The 22,553-nt window shown below is 48.0% G+C and overlaps 3 protein-coding genes across 3 annotated transcripts; all 3 read right to left on the bottom strand.

Moving 5' to 3' along the window:
* Positions 1 to 1,551, bottom strand: LOC100822338 (probable xyloglucan endotransglucosylase/hydrolase protein 12). Its single transcript, XM_003571155.4, has 2 exons — positions 1,212 to 1,551; positions 1 to 912 (listed from the first exon to the last, which is right to left on the bottom strand). Exons 1-2 carry the CDS (start codon positions 1,476 to 1,478, stop codon positions 310 to 312), a joined length of 870 nt encoding a protein of 289 aa, XP_003571203.1. The 5' UTR covers positions 1,479 to 1,551; the 3' UTR covers positions 1 to 309.
* A 3,118-nt stretch (positions 1,552 to 4,669) lies between these two features.
* LOC100822034 (cytochrome P450 89A2) lies at positions 4,670 to 6,725 on the bottom strand. The gene is made up of 2 exons (XM_003571154.2): positions 5,460 to 6,725; positions 4,670 to 5,308 (listed from the first exon to the last, which is right to left on the bottom strand). The coding sequence occupies exons 1-2, from the start codon at positions 6,591 to 6,593 to the stop codon at positions 4,883 to 4,885; spliced, it is 1,560 nt and encodes a 519-aa protein (XP_003571202.2). The 5' UTR covers positions 6,594 to 6,725; the 3' UTR covers positions 4,670 to 4,882.
* Positions 6,726 to 10,439: 3,714 nt separating this feature from the next.
* Positions 10,440 to 12,036, bottom strand: LOC100832562 (probable xyloglucan endotransglucosylase/hydrolase protein 12). Its single transcript, XM_003572447.4, has 3 exons — positions 11,660 to 12,036; positions 11,377 to 11,477; positions 10,440 to 11,261 (listed from the first exon to the last, which is right to left on the bottom strand). Exons 1-3 carry the CDS (start codon positions 11,823 to 11,825, stop codon positions 10,662 to 10,664), a joined length of 867 nt encoding a protein of 288 aa, XP_003572495.1. The 5' UTR covers positions 11,826 to 12,036; the 3' UTR covers positions 10,440 to 10,661.
* Between the last annotated feature and the right edge of the window lie 10,517 nt (positions 12,037 to 22,553).

The raw sequence follows: 22,553 nt of genomic DNA, 5'->3' as shown, positions 1-22,553 counted from the left end.
GACAAAAGAGGATATATTACTCACATATATGCATCATAGCAAGGAAATAAATAATTATACAAGTATATCTGTATGTATATGTTTGTCCGGAACAAGAAAAAATTACAAAATATTCCTCTCAAAAACAACTACAAAATATTTGTGATGACAAGGAATAAAAATCCTTGACCAAATCAATATGTATCAATCAATTTAATAAACCCCAACGAATCCCCATCTGGGTAATCATTACCAAGGATCGATCGTTGGTGCGTGCCACGGCCGTACGTATAAAGAACGGTGATCGATCAGACGGCACATCATCAAAAATCAGTACTGTTGGAGGTCGCACTCTTTGTTGGCGGCCCTGTATTTGACGCAGTAGTCGTAGATCCTGTACTTCTGCTGCAGCTCGAGCATAGCCTTGGCCTGGTCAGGCTGAAGCCCGCCGCAGTAGTACTGCTGGTCGTACCCGTAGTACTTGGCCTTGCAGTTGTCGGCGCAGTAGTAGTCGCCGGAGGCGCAGCTGCAGACGTCGACGACCATGTCTTGGTAGCTGGCGACGAAGGGCGCGTTGGCCCAGTTGGTCTTGACGCGGCCCCCCTGCGTGGCCCAGTCGTCGGCCTCCCAGAGTGTGGAGTAGGCGTACATGGGCCGGGTGACCGGGAACGGGACGCCCTCCTTGCTGAAGTTTCTGAACACCCGGATGGGGACGCTGTCCACGTACCAGACCACCATGCAGGGTGTCCAGGAGATGGTGTAGTTGTGGTACCCGTCCGTTGCGTTGAACCAGGGCACGAACTGCATCTCCCTGTTCCCCACCCCGTCCACGAAGATGTTGGTGTGGATCGTGTAGGGCTGCCCCGTCTCGTTCCCCAGGAACTCGAAGTCGATCTCGTCGTGCTTTTTGTTGGAGTCCATTGCCGACGACGTCTGATATATATATATATATATTTGCCGAATTAGAGCATGTGCAATGCAAGATGTCTAGATGGGTGCTTAGAAAAATTAACCGGTTTTTGTTAAACACTTATGCTTATTTAGACTAAGCAGATGCCTAACTTGACACCTCCTCTAAACAAATAAGCACTGGTGCTTAAAAAAGTGCTTGGTTTATTTTCGTAAGCATCTGTCTTAACACCTTGCATTGTACATGCTCTTAATTGCGATAAAAACAACAAATTAACACGATGATCAGTTAAGCAAGCAGTGTGATTGATTAGGGGACGTACGTAGTATGTGGTGACGGTGCCGGCGGAATCGCCGGGTATCAGCTTGATGAGGGTGGAGACGCTGCCGTAGATGAACTGCTTCTTGGTCTGCAGCGCGCAGCCGGAGTTCTCCCTCGGCAGGGACATGGTGAGGCTGTGGCCGTCCGGCGAGAAGTAGGCGTTCTCAGGAGCCCACGGGATGTCGCAGTCGTCGCGGAAGTTGGCGCCGGCGAGGCCGATGGCCGCCACGGTGACCGCCATCAGGAGGAGCGCCCTCGAGCTTTCCATCTCTTGAATCTTTTCCCTTTAATTCCCGAAGCACGAATGAAATAATTCTCACTTCTGCTTGTTGAGTATGTATGCCAAGGCTTGATGAAGATGCAGAGGGACGCTGGGGATGATTATATACTACTCCTACTAGTACTAGCTGAACCTCTATGCATTAAGGAAGTTGCTGGTACGCACGTAGGCTAGCTAGCGTGATTTTCTTTTCTTTTCTTTTCTTTTCTGTGTCGACGAAGAACAGGCCAGCCTGCATGCGTTTATTATTCCCTTCAGGTATTTGCCAGCTTGTGTATCGTGATCTTGCTCAGTTCCGGAACGCGTCAGGTAATTGAACCTTGTATTCTCTTTTTTTCGACATGCTTAGTGCTCTGCACAACGTTATGTTCCGTACTACTTCCGTTTGGCTATAGCTGTCAGCCTGGCATAGAAGAAGGAGACAGTGCTTTGCTCGTTTCCATTTGGCGCTTTGATAGACTGGCGATTTGATTAATAGGTGCTTGGTCGGTCTTCTCTTTCAGATCCCTGGCACGTTCAAAGGAGACATGTAATCCTATAATCTTGTCGGCCTGCATGTTAGTATACAGTTCATTAATTTGCCTCGTCCCCGTCACGCGTGTAAGCTTATTTTGTTCATCGCCGATAGCTTCACTAATCACTATCCTCTAGTACGGAAAAAACAGAATGAGTGATCGATTATGAGGAGGAACGCGTTTTCTGGTCTTCTCTTCCATGCCTCCAGTTTTCTGGTCTTCTCTTCCATGCCTCCAGTTACTACGTTTGGACGAATTTTTCGGGTTCTTTGCTTCATGCTTCAATGAATTTTGTGTCTCTTTTTTCCCCATAAAAGTTGACCCTCCATGGGTGGAGCGGCTTCAAAACTTGTCGGTAGAAGAGTGTTTGGAGGTCGTGCGCCACCACCATCCATCACACGGGCTTTGCACAGCGGTGGGGAGGAGAAATACATGTTTTCCGTTTCAAACTGTAAGGCGTGTAATTTTTACCGATTAACAAACTTTCAAAAGTTTGACCGAGCTTATGTAAAAAAAAATCAACATATGTAGTGCCATACCAAGACACTGTCAAAGTATATTTTTCAATAGATATAATAATCTTCATTTGGCACCATAAATGTTGTTATTTTTTGTTATAAGTTTGGTCAAACTTTAACCGCTGACAAAACTCTACATTTTTAGAACGGAGTAAGCATACAATATGAAGATAGGTAGGCGTCGACATGGGAAACGCCGCTTATGTCGCCCCGCTTGGAGCGACGCGGGGTCTTTTACTTGGACAGTGAGCAACTGAGCACCAACTAATTTCGATTGGGCTTTTCAGGAACTACATGGTAATTTTGCAGTTATCCCATTTAGCGCATGGGACACTTATGTTTGTGCCACTATCAAAGTGTGAAATTCTGGTTGTGCCACTACTAAACTCAAAAGTTTACTTTCATGCCAAGTTTAATACTATCTAGCTTCCATGACATGGTCTCAAACTTTTATGCCAGCCTAGGGCACTAATACTGCGACACCATGCCAAAATCAACAATTTCCGACAACATTTGTCTATTATTACATTTTTTTACTGATATAAAAGTCCAAAATAATGGTAATAAATCGTTTTTACATGGAAAAAGTAATCTTAATTCACATCACTTCTTTTTATACCTATAAGAAGGTCTACGTGAAAGGGAAACATTGCCCCTGTATGGGTTTTGATGAATGATGACAACATGGTTGAGGAACTAATGAGTTACACGAAGTGTTTCAGGTTTTAGTTTCTCAGAAGAATTGGTTTAGCCAGCATCGATGACTCCTAAAAATTGAAATACTGGTACTGGTTTGAAGTATGAAGAACTCAGTGAAGAACGGAGAAGAACGTGAAGCGTAGTTTTCTTCATAGGTCTTTCCGTACCTTTTTTTCTTCACTTGAGTATAGGAACGCCGTATTATTAAGGGGGGTTTGAAGTGTGGAGCTGATTTAGTGAAACCTTATTCTTCATGTTCAGCTTAGGCGCAAACCTTTTTGTGTGAGTGTTTTCCGTCGGAGTGAATAATGAAGCATTTCAGTCTTCACAGAAACTTCCGCGTGAAGTCTTCACTCTGATTTCAAATGTGTTTGAAAATCTTTGTCGCTTTATGTTTTGATCACGTAATCTAACCGTTGTGAGACAAAGAGTTAAAGTGTGAGCTGGAGTCTCAGGGATCACTTTATCCAACGGTTCACAACAGCTAGATCGCGGAGGCCGAGACTATATAAGCCGACCCACCCCGATCGGTTTCGGTGGTGATCCCGAAGGAGATGTTTTGAAGTACACCCAAGAAAACCCTTAGAGCTGAACTGAGCGTGAAGAATGGGATCCCCTCTTTAACCGAGCACTTGAAGGTTATTACTCTTGCTAGTTGGCATCACCTAGACGGCTAGGAGTCAGTGTTGAAGAGCAATCGAAGTTTGTGATTCGTCATCAACCAGTCTGTGAAGGTCCAGAAATCACCTCAAGATCTACCACGAGTAACCGGACGAGACTTAGGTCTTAGCTCAGGAGAATTGTGTGGACTTGTGTGTCCGCGATTCTTGTGTGACTCAGCCCCTCAACGGAGACGTAGGATTGTGCCAACAATCTGAACTTTGGAAAACAAATTTCTGTGTCTTCGTGTTCTGGTGATATCGTTGCTCACTCTTGTATTTTCTGTTAAAGTACAATTGTTCTTGCTGTTCTTGTCTTTACTGGTACTGCTATAAACTTGTTCATCTTTCTTCATTCCACTGCAACTCTAAAACTTGCTTTGTATAATCTCTGTTGTTGAAGTATTGTGACTGTCTTTAGTCTTCAGTCTTCATTCTTGAAGAAAACTTAAAATTGGTCACATTCACACCCCCTCTGTGACGTATTCGATCTTTCATTGCAGAAAACCTCAGGTGTAGTGGCACAGACATAATTGTCTCGAGGAGCATTGCTTGTTTCAAAAGGAGAGCCCATCCTTGGAGCTGCATGGAAGGAAGGGAGATTCTCTGTGACTCCGTTGTAGGATCCTCCTAAAACTGTTCCTACTTCAGCCTTCGGCTGAAGGCATTTGCTCATTTCCAACGAGGAGAAAACGAGGGCTGAGCCATTTGGCTCAAGAATGTGATTGTTACTATGTTTGACTAATGTACACCTGTTCTGAAATAAAACATGGATGCTATTCTTTCGGGTTCATAATAAGCGTCGGAGATTTATCACAAATTTGTTAAAGGAATCAAACTATCTATCGACTTAGAGATAATTAGTAATTTTTCAGTGACAGAGAAATAGCAAATTGAAGGAGCGTACATATAGGCAGACATTCCAAATTCTAACCAGCATTCGGGGAAAACTAGGCCAGGGAAAGCATTTCCTCCACCTCCACGAGGCCACCTATATGTGTTCACTTTATTAGGCCCTCCCGCCGCCGCAGCGCGAGTAGCCGAGCACGCAGCGGCCGCTTCATGACGCTCAAGAACCCGACGTGCGGCGCAAGGTCCACTGCGAGCTCGCCCTCAGCCTCCGTCCACTCGAACTCCCTCACGAGGTTTGCCACGAAGTAGCCAAGGTGAAGCACCGCGACGCCCATCCCGGGGCACATCCTCCGGCCAGCGCCGAACGGCATCATCCGGATCTCCCCAGCGCTTCCCGCCGCAGCCACGAGGTTGATGCCCTCGCCCTCGCCGCCAGATACGAACCTCCCCGGCCGGAACTCGTCCGGGTCCGACCAGACCGTCTTGTCCAGCGCGAGAAGATCCAGCGGGAACTGCACCGTCGTCCCCGCCGGAACACGCGCGCCATCCAAAACGACGTGGTCCTCGGGAATCACCTTGTGAAGAATCAAGACAAAATTTAGGTACGTACGTACTGTACGCTTCGACCTTGATTGAATAACGGTAACCCATTTAATTTTGGACCAAGCGACCTGCAGGAATCGGTTAAATTAGTTGGTTGGTCAAATAAAATATGGAGTTGCTCACCTGCCTAGTCACCGAGGGCACGCTGGGGTGCAGCCGGAGCGACTCCATGAGGACGGCGTTGAGGTACTCCAGCCTGCCAAGGTCTTCCTCGGCGACCTCGTCGGCATCCTCCCTCACGACAGAGCTAATCTCTGCGCGCACAGCCTCCTGCACGTCCAGATGCTTCACCAGGTTGGCCATGGTCCACTGCAGCGCTGCGGTAGCCGGCTCTGTCCCGGCGCCAAGGAACTCGGAGCAGAGCCCCACGAGCTCGCCGTCCGTTAGCCTCCGCTTGGAAGCACCAGAGTCTTCGTCGTCGTCGCCGTCGGGGACCATGAGATCGATGAGCGTGTCCACATACGCCAAGGGCTCGCCTTCACCAGACCGGCCACGCCGACGCCGGGCGTGGACGAGCGGCAGGTACATCTCCTCCTGCCGCCGCCGGAGCGCGACGAGCTTGCTCCACCGCTCGCGGTACACGAGCTCGGCCAGCGCGGGGAACGCGGCGAAGACGCGCAGCCCGACGAGGGACCGGATGAGGTCCTCCATGCCGTCGGCCATGGCGCGGACGCGGGCCGCGTCCACGCCGTCCCCGAAGCACATGGACGCGCTCAGGCCGAACAACGCAGCGTGAAGGCTCTCTGCCGCGAGGACCACTCCGCTGCCGCTGGGCTTGGACTTGGATTGCTCGCGGAGGTCCACGATGAGGCCTCGGAGAGCGCGGCGGCGGGCGGGGGCGTGGCTGCGGAGGCGCGAGGACGGGTGCAAGACCTCGGAGACGAGGTTCCGGCGGACGGCGCGCCAGAGCGCGCCGTAGGGCGCCGAGCCGATGTTGTGGTGTTGCTGTCGCGAGAGCACGGAGCTGGCCGCGCTAGACGGCGGGCGGTTGCAGAAGGCGCCGCCGCGGACGAGGAGCCGGTGCGCCGTCGCACGGTCCGTGACGAAGACGTCCCGCCGCAGGACAGGGGAGAAGTCCCGCAGGAGAGCCCACCTGACGGAGGCGAAGCGGTCGTGCATCGCGTTGATCGGCCGGACTAGCAGGCCGCCAACGACGACGGCGAGGAGCGTCAAAGAGAACACGAGGAGGAGCAAGTCTTGCATGGCTGAATTGTCTGACTGACCTGCTGCTCTCACTTTGTTCAGAAGTTCATCCATGCAAGTTACTAGCAGTACTGTTTATAGACCTTGTAAATATTTTCATATCTTCAGCCGTCGCTTCATCTTGCCGCGAACACGATTTTTAATTCAAGTAACCTTTTCGGCGGACCAACATTGTTTAGTTAAGTTTGGATTAGTTCGGTTCAGAAAGACAAATGTTTAAGTTAAGTTCTGCGAGGACCACATCCATGACTGTTCTAGAGATTTGTAAATGTTCAGTTGACAATTTGAAAGCCAGTCATCGTCTTTCTCTTTCTTTTTTCTTTTCGCGAACGAAGATATGTCAGCGCGCGGCTTGCTTCAGAACTTGGGCATGGTATTATTTTTGAAAGCATTGCATTAACACGGTTCGGGAAGGAGTCATGCCACACGATAAGATTGGCATGATCACCTCCCGACCCCAACGCGCATGCGCTTGGCGTGATATGATAATTCAAAATTAACTTTGTTTAGGGGAATAATACAAAATTAACTAAGTCTTATTATTGCATCTCACTAACAATTAACTAGGGATGGGAATGGCCCTTGTTGACCCTGGGATGTAAACGGGCAGCCGTTTAAGACCCGTTTTAGCCAGTTCAGCTCCAATATAGGCCAAAGCAGGAAAGTAAAGAAAAAAATTTGTGCTAGAAGCTGTGCGAAACGAGCCCTGCGGCATTCGTTTCGAGCATCGTTTACATCCTTAGTTGACCAAAATATCAAGTACTCCCTCCGTGCCGAAAAGATGGGCATATCTGGCTATTTTGCAAAAACACCCCACCTGTTGTTCTCTCCTCTATGCCCTGCTCCGCCGCGGTTTCCTCCACCTCCAAGAAGGTCAGATCCGGTCGCAGAGAGACCAGATCCGATGGCAGCGGCACGGGATCCAGAGTGCACCACCATGCCATGGCCTTGGCAACGCCGCCCCTCCACCTCCTCATCGCCCCCCCCCCTCGACCCCATCTTCGGAACTACCCTGATGCCGTGTGCCTTCGCACCCCACCGTGGCGGCTTCCAGTCTGGTGGTTCCCACGCCCCTTTCGCAGGCAGATCCGGACAGTGATTTGGGATTTTGGATGCATGTAATTTGAGATTGCCAAGTGTAATTGCACGTAGTATTCTGAAAATTGTAGGACTTAATTGTAAAGTCGTCTTCTGCATGAGGCCGCGCCAATCTTTTTGGCACGGAGGGAGTATATTCGATCTCATGGGTAGTTTCATGTGAAATTTGGCGTAGGGAACCGACTGGTCCACCCAGGTGGATTGGCCTGCAAAAATCAGCACCATGCAACACAGTGGGCTGGTGCCATTCACAATGGTCCCACCCATTTCCATCCTAATCGGGAGCGAACCGCTACAAAGGGTGCGTTTTGTTTTCTAGGTGTCTTTTGCATCGGATTCTAAAAAAAAAGGGTGTCTTTTGCATCTGGGATACAGACTCCACCTAACTATATAGACTGAGTTGATGCAAAAACTAAGAGAGATGAGTGTTCGGCAGACATGGTTGGTTTTTACATGAACCATCGAACAAATAAGAAACTGGCGTTCAACCCAAAAATCCAAATCAGAACATGGACTCCATGAACAGAGAAAGAAAAATCCGAAACAAAAATCACATTCCAATCATTCTGGCTCGGGCATTCCTTTTGCATCTCATGGGCCCCGCCGAGGACGTGGCGCTGGATACCAAACATGAAATATTTTGCATGCTACGTGCAATGCATATGCAACGCGGGATACCAAACACAATTCGTAGTGATTTCGGAGGCTGTGGTACTTGGAGTGGCAGCATGAGTCCCCTGTCTGGAGTTAAATTTGTGCTTAGCCGCATTTGTCTTGGCCAGGTTCTACTCTTGCGAACCCCCATGCGGACTTGGAAGAAAGACAATATGAACATCGAAAGGCTAGTGTGTGTACAGAATTGACTAGCACTAGGCAACCGCCATAGGGATAGGAGCTTCCCTTAATTTCCGACACTTCAATTTCTTGTGAAAAAAGTCCTTGACCCGTTATGAGAACTAGGTGATTCCTCCCGCGCGTTGCAGCGGGAACTTAAATATGATACTCAACGAAAATCAAAACAGAAATATAGAACATTTTAAGAGTTGTTTTTGATGCAGATGACAAAATTTTCACTGGAACACTTTAAGAGTTGTTTTCGATGCAAATGACAAAATTTTCACTGGATTTGACACTTCAAACATTGTATATATCCCAATAATTCTAGTTGTCTATACTAACTTGAGTTCAAGTAATAAACTCTGGTAAAAGAAAAGGAAAAATCAACAGCCAGGTGTGTCTCGTGTTGGGCATTGTCTTTTCCAAGACCAAGGCCCAACCGTCCAGGTAAGTGCTGACAGATTAATATAGATAGGCCTAGGTGGTCTGGGCCGTTGGGAATTAAATATGGAGATCGATTAGGAGGCTGGAGGCGCATCGTTGGGCAAAAACGGATCCTGATGCCTTCGTCTTCGTGGGCACGTGCACGCTCGCCTTCAGATCAAGCAGTCTGCCACATGAGGCTGCTGGAGCAGTGAGAGGATGAACCTCACCGCTAGCCCTGCCGAGGAGGGGGGCGGTCATCTCCACCACGTCCGCCTCTGACCCCATTTGTCGCTGACCTGGCTAACAGAGGCACAAAGGGGAGCAGGGGTGGCAGGACCTCGGGCACGAGGGAGCAGGGGGCGGCAGGATCTCGGCCTCGGGGCGGTGGTGGGGGACACGAAGGCTCCGTTCCACCGGCCAAAGGAGGGCGGTTGCACAGGTGGCCGGAGATTGTCGAGCGGTGGCGGCGGCAAGAGGCTGGGAGCTCGGAGCGGTGAGGCGGGAAGGGGATTCGGGGGAGCAGAAGGTGGCGGGACCTCGGGGCTCTAGGGAGCAGGGGCAGCAGGACCTCAGGAAGGTTTCGGGGGACACGATGGCTTCATACCACCGCCCAAAGGAGGGCGGCCTCACCGGTGGCCGGAGATCGAGCGGCGGCGGCCAGCGGGCCAGGGGCTTGGAGGCGGTGGCTGTTTCGGGCCACGACGGATCCGTTCCGATGGCTAGAGGAGAGCGTCTCCGTTCCGCCGGTGAGAAGAGGGCACTGGTCAACGCAGATCGAGCCGCGGTGGACGAACTGAGAGGAAGGGCTGGCAACGGGAATTTTCTTCCGATGTTAGGCGCAGGCGGTGGTGAGTTGGATGGGCTGCTAAATTAACTGTATTTAGTGGATTTTAATTTTATAGAGTTTATAGATTAACCTGACATCTATTCGAACACAACGAGCACGTTAGCTCTCAAGCTAGCTATTATTACTTCCTTGAGTTAAATTTTTTGATGTTTCAGACATATGTGCAATCTGGATCAACGAGATGCGGGGGCATTGCCTCCTTAAAAAAACATTCTTTTTGCCGTCTATTTGGACATATTTCTATAAGACAGTGAATTTTGGTTGATGTAAAAGTACTTTCAAAACAAATAATCTACTCATATACAAATTCACGTCACTTATTTTGAGACGGGGAGTATATGATTGTGCATCGGATACAAGTAGCCAAAATTTGAAAGTTTGACTAGACCTATGTTCAAATTAAACTTCATATGTTTTCTTAAAGGGATGGAATAGGGAGACCATTCGCTCCCTGGTCTGCCGACACGACGGGTAAAATTGCCATCGGCACATAACTAAAGTTGCGAACCCCCGCATATCTAAAATTGCCACTTCTTCATGGAATTAAACGTTCGCTCATAGTTTTCTGGCGCAATGGAGTAAAGTTGCTACTCGCACAAAACTAAAGTTGTTGTCCTCATAGATCAAAGTTGTCACGCCACATAACTAAACTTGTCACCACCACAAGACAAGTGGCGCGATCTCGAACAGTCTTCAGCAAATCGTTCGTTCCGAGAGAGTAAAGAGCGAACATTCGCTTAATATAAATTCCGTTTCTTAAACCGGAGGGAGTATGTTATTCGATCGAGAAGACATTGGGAAACCAATGAACAATCTGGGAAAATAGAATGGAAGAAAAGAACAGTATATGTGGAACGTGCAAAAAGCAAGATCATGCGGCTGCACGATCGAACGTGCAAAACCCCCTTTGTTGATCAGTACTGCGGCAGGCTGCACTCTTTGCCTGGCACCTTGCCGCCATCATAGTCGACGCAGTAGTCATAGATCCTGTACTTCTCCTGCACCCACCGCATCGTCCCCAGCTGCTCGTCGTCGAGCCGGCAGCTCTGCTGCCCCCTGGCACCAGTGCCGTACGCGGCGGCGCAGCCGTAAACACAGTCCCCTCCGTAGCACTCGCAGACGTCGAGGTCGATGCCGCGGTAGTTGGCGACGAAGGGCGCGTGGGTCCAGTCGGCCTTGACGCGGCCGCCCTGCGTGGCCCAGTCCTCGGCGGCCCAGATGCTGGAGTAGGCGTACATGGGCCGGCCCGTCGGGAACGGCACGCCGTGGCTCTGCTGGTAGTTCTTGAACACCCTGATGGGGGCGCCGTCGACGTACCAGACGATCCTGCAGGGCGTCCAGGAGATGGTGTAGTTGTGGTAGCCGTCCGTGGGGTCGAACCAGGGCCGGAACTGCATCTCCTTGTTGCCCACCCCGGCGGCGTACACGTTGGTGTGGATCGTGTAGGGCTGCCCCGTCTCGTTCCCCAGGAACTCGAAGTCGATCTCGTCGTGGTTGTCGCCCACCGACGATGTCTGCATGCAGTGTTGATAGATTGATTAGCAGAGGGAATGGAAATGCATCACATTTCTCTAGCTTCCAGGTTCAGTTCTTTGATCAATTGTAGCTAGGAGAGGAGTAACTGCTTACGTAATATGTTGTGACCGTGCCGGCAGAGTTGCCCTTGACGAGCTGGATCATGGTCGACACGCTCCCGTAGATGAACTGCCTCTTTGAACGGATCATCGAGCCTACACATGCAATGCAACCGTCAGATGATCGATTAAATTGAGACTCAATGTGGAACTAATTAAAGAGAGCTTGCATTTATGCGTCCAATTAGAAGCACAATGTGATTGATTGAGATTTGAGATACGTATATTGAAGTGAAGCAAATTAATAAATCAAAGAACTTCATCTGAATCATGTAGACCTGAGGAGTTGCTGACAAGGGCGAGGGAGAGGCTGTTGCCATCGTCGTAGGCCCAGCAATTCTGGGGCTCCCACGTCGCGTCACACTCCTCGTAGAAGTTGCCGCCGGACACAAGTCCGATAACCTGCAAGGCAAGAACCAGCACCAGAACCACCGCCTTCCCCATCTCTTTCGCTTAACTGGCCGGATGTGAATATATGCCTTTCTTCACTCACAGGACCGATGTTTCTTCTTCTTGAGAGCTTGAGAAAGGAGGGAGGTACCATATATGTAGTGCTTTGAAACAGTCCAGGGTGATGATCGATATAGATATTTTATAATAGCTAGCCAGGGTGGCCTGAGACTTACTTGACCGTTCTGCAAGATGCATGCATGAACAGATTTTCCGTGTGGCCATGGGTGCACGTCGTCGATGGAGATTGGAGGCTTGTGGAATGATGAGGGGAGGAAAGTGTCGCGGACACGTAGCTTGGAGAACCGGCACAGGACATTGCTTTGGCAACGTGCCTGACATCCCAGGGCAGAGCATACTTGTGCTGGACGTCTTGGAATCATGCCGTTGCCGCTTACACCGGCATCATTGTTCCGATCTCCGGTCACCGGCGTGCGTGAATCATTCTCTTCACGTCGGGCGAAGCAGGTTAATTAGTGTCAAATGGTGGACGCGATGTGGGAGACAAAAATGGGATCCCTCCTCATTCAAAATATATATACTAGCGAGGCGCACGTGCATTGCTGCGAAGAATAGTAAATGAAGCATTTTCATTCTAACTTGATCATAAAATAGTTGGAAATGCTTTTGGAAAAAGATTAAGAAGGTTTATGGCATGGCAAGAAAATTCCCATTCAATTACATGCATAATGTTGTTGAATCATATAGTTTGAGACTACATATCAATGTTGCCCAGAAAAGGGCTAGGGATCAAACAATGCTAAATATAAGAATAGAAGCGCTTGCTATGTCCGGCTTTTTTTTTTAAATAATACGATTTTTTTAAGGGTTTTTTTACTTGTGTGCCCTCGGTTCCTTAGTTCTACTCAGTTTTGTCCAGGTCTTAGAACACTGCTCGCTTCTACTCTCCTCCTTTGCGCAAATGCTCGCTTTTGCCATCACGGAGCACCTCCTCACGGTCAACTCGGTCAAGCCGTTAGCTGCTGACGGGTGGGACCTGGTATAAGCCTGATGGGTGGGACCAATGCGCGCTGTTGACTGTGCGCCGGGCCGGGCTTCGGCGAGCTTGACTCTGGCCACCGCGACGACGGCCGCTGTAGCGTGGGGATCGACGGGAGCACGAGGACAAGGACCGGGACGGGGACGTGGACGCTAGGATGTGCCGCTAGGACGCACCGCTAGGATGCTCTCGGCCGGCATTGACGAAGGGAAGCACCGGCACCGCCGCCGCAGAATGCACCCCTCTACAGCGTGGACACAGCACAACACAACCATCGAAGAAAGAACCTAGTTCATATATTCCAACAAGGGCTTACATAGCATATAACGACATTAATTTTGAAAAAACAAACGCCGATCGATCGCTCACTCCTCGGCTTGGTCTTCAGATTCCTCCACAGGCGGCACAGGCCCCTCGACAGCCACCTCCACAGGCGTCTCCGCCTCCTCCATGTACGGGAGGCCGTGCATCTCGCCGGCGTGGGGGAACATGGTCGTAGTGTTGGTGTACACGTTGTACAACGTGAATGCGATCAACTCGCATCCACACCAGTACACGCGGCCAAGGAGGTAATCCGCGTCATGGCTATTGGTGAGGTGCACCAGGAGGGCGGTTTTGACGCCGTGCTCGCGGAGCTGCTCCAGGCGGTACATTGGAGGGCCACCGGCCTCCAGGTGACCGAAGGCGGTATTGAGGAAGTTCCTGGCCAGCGCGATCGAGCTCCGGCTGCGCGACATCGCCCACACCTGGAGCGTCCGCTCCACACGCACGCCAGGTGGGAAAAACGCCTCATCAGTGAGGGGTGGCGGGTTGAAGGTGAGGCCTTCGAACGCCATTGCTTGTCGTCAGTGGGGGCGTTGAGCGGCGGGTTGAAGAAGTGGAGTGGAGAGCTGTGTAGAAGAAGGAGAAGAATGGAGAGCTGTGTAGAAGAAGCAGAGCCATGGCGCCGGGTTAAATAGCGATGGTGACAAGGGAAGGGGAGAGGTTTCCAGTGATCCGTGGGCTTTGAATGCGGTCGCCGGTGCAGTTTGAAATGCATGGAAAACTGGCGTATGTGGGAAGTTGGAGGGAATTGGCGTCAATAGCAGGCGTGCGCGGCGGCGCGGCCCAACACGTTTCCCACTCACTCTCAATAACTGTGAGATCGTCCCGTCGGATTCCTCTCCCCACTATTCTCTCGGTCTCGTTGGCTTCCTCTCCCCACTACTACTTATGTGCGTGCCCAGTAAACCGATTCTCTCGTCTCCTCTGATCTCATCTACATTCTTCCTCTCGCTCTCTCTCGAGCTCTACCGCTTCTCTCCACCATGGCCAAGGACAAGGAGCTAGTAGACGGTACTGAGAGCTCGGCCGGCGGCGGCCATGGGCGTGAGCTGGCCACCACTCCGACGTCTGCCACCCGTCAACATGCGCCGGCGGCATTGTCCCATGCATTGAGCATGGATGCCGCCGCTCGTCGCAGCCGCTCGCCCGCCAAAGCGTGCCCACATCGAGGAGGACGTCCCATGCTCGTCCTGCGGCCAACTCCCCCTCAACGATGATGACGGCGGCGGCGACGATGACAAGGAGGAGGAGGAGGCCGAGTGCGAGATCAATCGGCGCCATGCCGAGCTCCTGCACACGTACCAGCAGCGTGTGCGGGAAGCCGACCGATGGCACATGTGGCTGCTGCGAAGGGGGCTTCCGTGGCGGAAGATTTCGCCAACGAGTGCGGCCGGGAGGCGGTGGAGGCGAGGGAGCGGTACGAGTTTCATCTCGCGACGCTAAACTCGGAGAGGAGCAACCTTCTCGAGGAGCGGGGGAGGAAGAACGTCCGGGAAATCCGGGCGGAGAGCAACGTCCTCTTCGCTTTCCGTGAGGAGCGCGGCCTCAACGACAGCGACGGCGACGACACTGCATAATGGACCTCGCGCCTCGGTGTTGTTATCTATCTCTAGCTACATATGTATATGTTGCTATGTATCTCTATTTTTATTCCTATTTTGTAATCAATCCTGCGTACCCATCGATCTATATATATATGAAATGTTATCTGTTTTTCTCTTATATATATGGGTATGGTAACGGCATAAGGTTGTACGTTTTCGGCACCGTGACTTTGTTGGGATGCTTATTTTGAATGAAACAATATTGGTTGACCTCCCCGGGTAAAGTAAGGCCGGTCACAAATTGATTTTGGTCTGAATTTTTTTTTTGGTGTCAGGTATTGACAAATAAAGAGCCCATGCAGTTTCCGGATGAAATTTCCTATTTTGTTTTCCAATTGGCAGAATAGGCAAAAACAGTAATTTAGGTGCAAAAATGATTCAAATGCATTTGGACCCGGTGCATTCCAAGTTTTTTGGAATGCCATGACACAACCATGACTTTGTTATATGGGTTCCACATCGATTTGTGCGAAGTTTCATTGAATTTTCAATCATGACTCGAAAAGGTTGGAAATTCAAAGAATGCACGAAATATCGTTCCTGAACTCCAGAAAAATCTGAAATTTGGAGAGAACATCAAGGATGAACACTAAATGCTATGAAAATCTTCTGCGACGAAACTTGTGAATCTAAGTTGTGATTGAGGTAACAGTTCCCCAGATTTGTTTGAATTTGAAATTCAAAAAATAGGTAAACAATTCATATTTGAACAAACTTTGAGATAATGACATTAATAGGTATATGTGACTAGTGTGCAAAGTTTGAGTTCATTTGGAGAGTGTTGTGATTCAATTCCAAAATTGACATCAAACTGGCCAAATAGTGGCTCTGGTCAACAAAAGTTAAATTTCTCAAAACAATTTGAAATTTCGTCATCTTGCATAACTTTCCATTCGGATTACATGTGTGCTATCAGAGATCAATTTGGAGGAAGTTCATTTTTCAAGCTTCCTACAAAATTATCCATTCCAGTGGGCTCAAAAAGGCAAAAAGTGGCTATTTCTTCCCCTCGATGAACAAAAGTCAACTTTCTCAAAATAAGTTGAAATTTTGATTAACCAGAACACAACATCAACATCGATTAACCCTTGGTGAACAAAAGTCCACTTTCTAAAAACAAATTGAAATTCATAGGAACTGAATAAGTGACAATAACAATACATTCCCATGTTTTTGCCAGGGCTAACATTCTTCATCCCGAAGCAGCTCATCTTCCTGGCCGCTCTTTCTGCCGGCCATCGCGACACCGTCGCTTCTCAACTCGGCCGCTAAACCTTGCCGCCACGACCTCGTAGACATGCCGAAGCTATATCCGCAAGCCCCGCATCCTCTCGTGCTCTATTCTGGCCGGAACGCGAACGACGTTCGCGCCGTCCAGAGCATGCTAGCGCCGCTGCTTTGCGCCATCATGGCCAGCGTCCTCCACGAGCCTCGCCACCTTGCCCAAGAGACCCACATCGGCTCGAGAATCCTTCCTGCAGAAGTAATCGACCCGAGGTGCCTCCAATCGCTGCGTCACCTTCTTCTTCCTCAGCTCCTACCGGTTGCTGCCGCCGAGCAGATCTCCTTCTCCAGCGACCTTCGGACTCCACCGCCGCCTCCCTCAGCTCCACCTGATCACACTGAACCTTCCGGTGATTCTCATCGAGCCTCGTGTGGTCCGAGTCATCCCCGCGTCGCTACTCTTCTCTACCTGCCACCCGCCGGCGTCGAGGTGCTCGCGCAGTGCTCCTCCACCCCTTCCCATGCCTCCGTCAGATTCGTGATGACCTATTCATTCTTTTGCCCCTCTTTCCTGCCTCTCCCGTGCTCTGTATCGCCCCGCCTCCTAGCGTCGCCCTCAGCCACCGCAGACCGCACGAGCCTGCGGCCAGCAAGATTTTAGCAATGAGAAGCTCCAGCGCCACCTCAGGGTGAAGCGGCCTTGCGCCAATCCAATTAAAAGAGGATTCTAAATGGATAGATGTCTTCGATTTCCATTGGAGATTGGGAATTGATGGACTTTCATTAGGATCCATTTTATTGACAGGATTTATCACTACTTTAGCTACTTTAGCTGCTTGGCCTGTTACCCGGAATTCGCGATTATTCTATTTCCTGATGCTAGCAATGTATAGTGGTCAAATAGGATTATTTTCTTTGCGAGACCTTTTACTTTTTTTTTATCATGTGGGAGTTAGAATTAATTCTTGTGTACTTACTTTTATCCATGTGGGGGGGGGGGGGGGAAGAGGCGTCTATATTCAGCTACAAAGTTTATTTTGTATACTGCAGGCGGTTCCATTTTTTGCTAGACACCCCACCCCCTGCCTGGCCTGTGTGTCACGCAGGAGAGCAACTACGGCGACAACAAAGCGTCGGTGAGGCAGTGGCCAGAAGCTGCCAGATTTTTCCTTCCGACGGTGGACCCACTTGCAAATTAATAATTTCTTCTACAGTCAAAGGGATCATTTTTCTGTTGCTTCAACCCCACATGTCAGTAGCTAGGTTGGCCCCACTCGGCAGGATTTTACCTAGCCCCACCAGTCAGGAGGTAACGGTCAAAGGCCTTGACCGTTAACAGGTCTGCCGTGAGGACATTTGCAAGCATTTGCCAAAGAACGAAGTGTAGAAGCGAACAACGTTTTAAACCTTGGGAAAAACTGAGTAGAACTAAGCAATGGAGGGTACAGAAATAAAAGACCCTTTTTTTAATCATCTTTGAAAATAATATGCATTTTTCAAAAATTTCAAAAATAATACGGCCTCGGCCTGGCCCAGGCCAACTTGGCCCAGTCGGCCTGGCCGAAGCTGATTAGGCCTAGTCGGCCTGGGCCAGGCCGACTGGAGGCCGGCTGCTTAGAGCCTGGGTCCCACAAGAGGCACTCTGCTTGGCCCAAGCCGACTGAAGGCCAGTTGGTTTCGCCCAGGCCGACTGGACCAGTTGGTTCCGGTCAGGCCGATTGGACCAGTTGGTTCCGGCCAGGCCGATTGGCTTCAGTTGGTTTTGCCGAAGCCGATTGGAACTAATTAAGCTAATCAGTTTCGCCAAAACTATTTAGTTGCATGATCAATGCATACACGTATGATGGACAATTTTTGTCTCGAATCCTTGCGATGTTTTGAACTAAAAGACTTGACAACTTGGATAAATTAACATACATCGATAATACCACAATTTGATGTGCTGGTTACAGAACCAAAGCACGACTAAATTAACATACATAATACCGCAATTGGACAGAATTAAAGATAGCAAATACAATTGAAACTCATCAAAGAAACGTCGTTGTTCCTCCCTATGCTCTTTGAGCTCTCTCTCTTGCTTCTCTTTCTCCTGGGCTGTAGCTTTTGCCGCACGCTCCTCCGCGTGGAAACGCTGCCATGCACTTCGTGACATTGTGTTAATCTCTTCCACGGTGCAATCTGGCATCTCCATGTCAATCCAACGATACCACATGCATAGGGGCGGAGGAGACTACAAAATAGCCTAATGTTACAAATAAATCGAATATGACACACACAACATGTTTAAGCACACCTATATGTGCTTACCGGAGGCTTGTCGTACAGCAAAACCGGGACAGGTAGATCATGCTCATAGTTCGCACACATGAAAAACTTCATGCCCAACTTATCTGAAAAATCTGTCACCCCCTTCACCTTGCATAGATTGCCGCACCAACACCTGAGATGTTCCACCCCCGGAGGCAACATCGCTTCTTTCATCTTCCTCGGCCTCTCGCCCTGGTCGGAGCAAGGCAAACTCATTGGGGGACACTGGAATATTGGAAAAAAAAACAGTAGTGGGAAGGATGCTTGGATGACTACTGGATATGAGGTATTTATAAGCTCTCAAAAATAGTAGGTGGGAAAAATTCTCCCGCCACCGTTTCCTGTCTGTTTTCCTCGCCACCGTTCGCGTCTGGTTTTCCTGCCTTGTTTTCCCACCTCGTTTTCCCGCCACCGTTTCCCGTCTGGTTCTCCCACCACCGTTTCCTGCCTATATCTCCCGCCACCAATTCCCGCTTATTTGTATCTTCTGTAACTATAAAAGACCGTCCACAGTATTGAAGTGTAGTCTCGTCATTTCATCTGGGAAGATGTCGTCCGACTTCCCAGATGATCGTAGATTTTGGCCAGGTATGTCCCAAAAGCTGTTGCGGTTAACCGGTGATTTCAAGGTAGACAATAGGATACTTCAATACTAAACAGTACGGCATCAAAAAAAATCTAGCCTATCGAAACGTATTACTACCGGCCATAATATTTAGACGCATCAAATACTAAGCAGTATGACATTAACCGTTGTACAAAATAATGAGCAATACCAAACCCTAAAACATACTGCTGTTTATAACAACACACTTGCCCTCATAAACATATACATTATAGGATAAATATGTGAGAGATTAGGATTTACCCTTGAAGCATGTGAACCCCAACGTCAAGCAGCCTCATAGTCACAGGATGAGCACCACCACCACCTCCAAACCACCACCTCCAAACCACCACCAGTGCTCCAACTTAGCACCACAAAATTAGCTCTACATGGCCTATGAAAACAGTAGATCGAGGTGTCTTTGGGTGCCAACTAGGTAGGGGATGCGATTTTGTGGGTTAAATGGGATCAAACTGCACTAATTTGGGCTAGAAAATTGGGGCATTTGAGGAGAAAATGAAGAACAGAGAAGAAGAACAAGGAGGAAGGCAGGGGGGCACGGGCGGCTGGTCTGGGCTGGCTCGGGCACGGGAGGAAGAAGGGAAGGGAAGGGAAAGGAAAAAAGAAAGAAAGGGATGGGCCTGCGATCCACCCAACCCCCTTTCGGCCACAGCTAGGTCGACTGGCCAATCGGCTTGGGCCAGGCCGAGTGCCTCCTGTGGGCCCCAGGCTCTGAGCAGCCGGCCTCCAGTCGGCCTGGGCCAAATCAGCTTCGGCCAGGCCGAGGCCGTATTATTTTTGAATTTTTTTTGAAAAGCATGTATTATTTTCAAAAATAATTAAAAAAGTCGTATTATTTTTAAAAAAATTAGCTGCTATGTCGACAATCATAAGAAAATATATTAATTTATAGTGCCATGGTATGTTATAAAAACTTAACAACAGCTTTGATACGCTATCTACACGCCTTAAGTCTGAACAAATTGTTCTCCATGCAGTGTTATTGAGCCAGAATATACATCTGCACAGTTCCTCACAAAGTCACCGGCGCGATCGGCTGGCCAGCCACCACGACACATCTCGTTTCTCCATGGCGTTGTCCATGGCGTCCTCCTGCCCAAATAAATGTCCTTACAAATTCTAAGAAGATTCGAAGTCATACCCCAACTTCATGATTTAGTAACTAAGTCTGCAACAATAGAATAGAAATAGCTTAAGGACTGAAATTTTTTGCATGGGAAAATGTATAGAAACATTTAGGAAGAACCAATATGCTTGCAATGTAATCTACCCCGGGCAACCGATTTGTATTCCTCGACAAAATTGGATAACTTAAATTCGTGTTGGCCTGTTGTTTTCACATCCCACTTTTCAGTGAGTGGTGAGACCCACATTAGTTGACTAAAATTTGACTTTTTGAACCGTAACTTTTATTGAGGATTTGAGAATATTGTTGGGTTCGTCTTGTCTTGTCAATCGAAAACGACTATAAGTTTGTCAAATTTGAAGTCCGATATAATTCAGGGTATCTTCTTATCAGCCTTTGGATGAGATTCATTTTGGATTAAAAAAATAATGAGAAAACACTGTGCTGCCGCTTCAAATTTTGGAGGTTTAAACCATAAGTTCCCGAAATTTCTTCCGAGATAGTCCATTTATGAAGCATGTACCATTTTAAATTTATTTATTGACCTATATAATATTTAGGCGAATCTTACATGCCCATAACATGGCGCCATGCAAAACAGTTTTAAATTTTGATAACCTTTAAATACTATTGCATTTTTTTTTCTATTTAGTAGCTCTAGAAAATGGTCAATAATTATTTTGACATAAAATTTGATTTTAATTATTTCCACATTACTCGTCATTAATGCCAAATAAAGGCCCCTTAACAATTTCAACTCAAAAGAATGGAAAACTTAGGACACAACTCGGCCGGGGCTTTTAACTGGGAGGTTTAAACCCTATATTAATTAAGTAACTTCTTCCAAGATAGTGCGTAAAAAGAGCTTTTGTTTCCTCTCATCGAGATAGAGGTAGGCAAAAGACGGATTTTCGCCGTTTGTGGATCACTCGGATAAACGCAGCAACGCGGATATTTAAAGTATTCGATAGTTATAGTAAATTAATACACAACCTATATAAGAAGAAATTGATTCTTAACCGTAAAATGCTTGCACAAGTCGCTGTATCAAATCCAAATAACCTTTACACGATTTCCAAGAAAATCAAGATCATCAATTAAAAGGATAAATAAAGTAATATACTGGAATAATAAAAACCGAATTCCCGGAGAGGGGATCTTGTGAAGCATGTGACATTTAAATATTTGTGTATTGAATAGCTCTAGGATGGTAAATAACTAGTTTTACATAGATGATGACTTTAATTCGTGTTTCTCATCATTAACGCCTAATGATACCATAGTAATACTTGCAAGTAAAAAATATTTAGTTTGCAACATAGTTTGCACCAAGAGGAAAAAAAAGGTAGCAAACAAGCTAGCTTTGTCGAGTGTTCGTAGATGGATGCGTCGTCTCCTTGCAGTCAACCACGACGGGCTGGAACAAATGTCCAACATGCACCTCTGGCATGGGCTTTTCTTTAATTGGTGTTATGATTTTGGCAAGTGCTTTTCTTTCTCGACTCCATGGGCCCTAGCTCCATGGGTCCACCGTGCCCTTTTGCCTTAGTGCCTCCGGCCAAGTTTTTCGTGGGAGTCTTTCCGAGAGCCCGAAAAAGAGCACTCGAAAAAAATATATGTTTTTCCGGTCGTGTTTTTTATTAGCCAAAAGGTAATACCCTCTCCAATCCGTAATAGTGTCTTGGAAACTTTGTACATGATCCAAAACACTTATTATGGATTTTTCCAAGACACTTACTCCCTCCGTCTAACAAAGAATGTCTTAACTTTGACTAAATTTGAATGCATCTATGCACTAAGTCATGTCTAGATACATTCATATTTTAACAAACTTAAGACATCTTTTGTTGGACGGAAGGAGTATTATGAATTGGAGGAATCATAACTTTGTTACTTAATAAGAATTATATAGACTCAACCACCTACGAACCTAACCCCTAGGTAGGGATGGCAATGGGTACCCATTACCCACATACCCGGCGGGTAAATCCCCATTAGGGTACGGGTTTGTGACAGAATTTTAACCCGCGGGTACGCAAATGGGAAATACTTCGTACCCATCGGGTAGAGCGGGTATGGGTATGGGAATGTATAATCCATACCCTTTTACCCGATTACCCGTATAATAAACTCATACGTGTGCGATGTGTTGCCATTTACAGTTTTAAATGATATAGTATTATCTTTTTATGTGTTGTTGTTATTTATAATGTGTTAATATACTCCTTCCGTCCAACAAAAGATATCTCAAGTTTGTCAAAATCTAGATGTATTACATGACTTCGTGTATAGATGCATTCAAATTTAGTCAAAGTTGGGACATCGTTTGTTGGACGGATGATTCGTATTGTTGATAAAATTGTTGTGATTTTGAGAAATATGATGCCGTTTTTAATGAACATGTTTTTGTTGATCAAATTTTATTAAATGTATTTTTACCCGCGGATATCCGTCTACCTTGACAGGTGACGGGTATGAAAAAAGTTTATACCCGGGTAAACTTAAA

This window comes from Brachypodium distachyon, chromosome 3 (assembly GCF_000005505.3).
Source record: "Brachypodium distachyon strain Bd21 chromosome 3, Brachypodium_distachyon_v3.0, whole genome shotgun sequence".
NCBI classification, from domain to species: domain Eukaryota; kingdom Viridiplantae; phylum Streptophyta; class Magnoliopsida; order Poales; family Poaceae; genus Brachypodium; species Brachypodium distachyon.
Note: the sequence above shows the minus strand (reverse complement) of the source record. Positions and strands in the feature narration are given on the sequence as shown.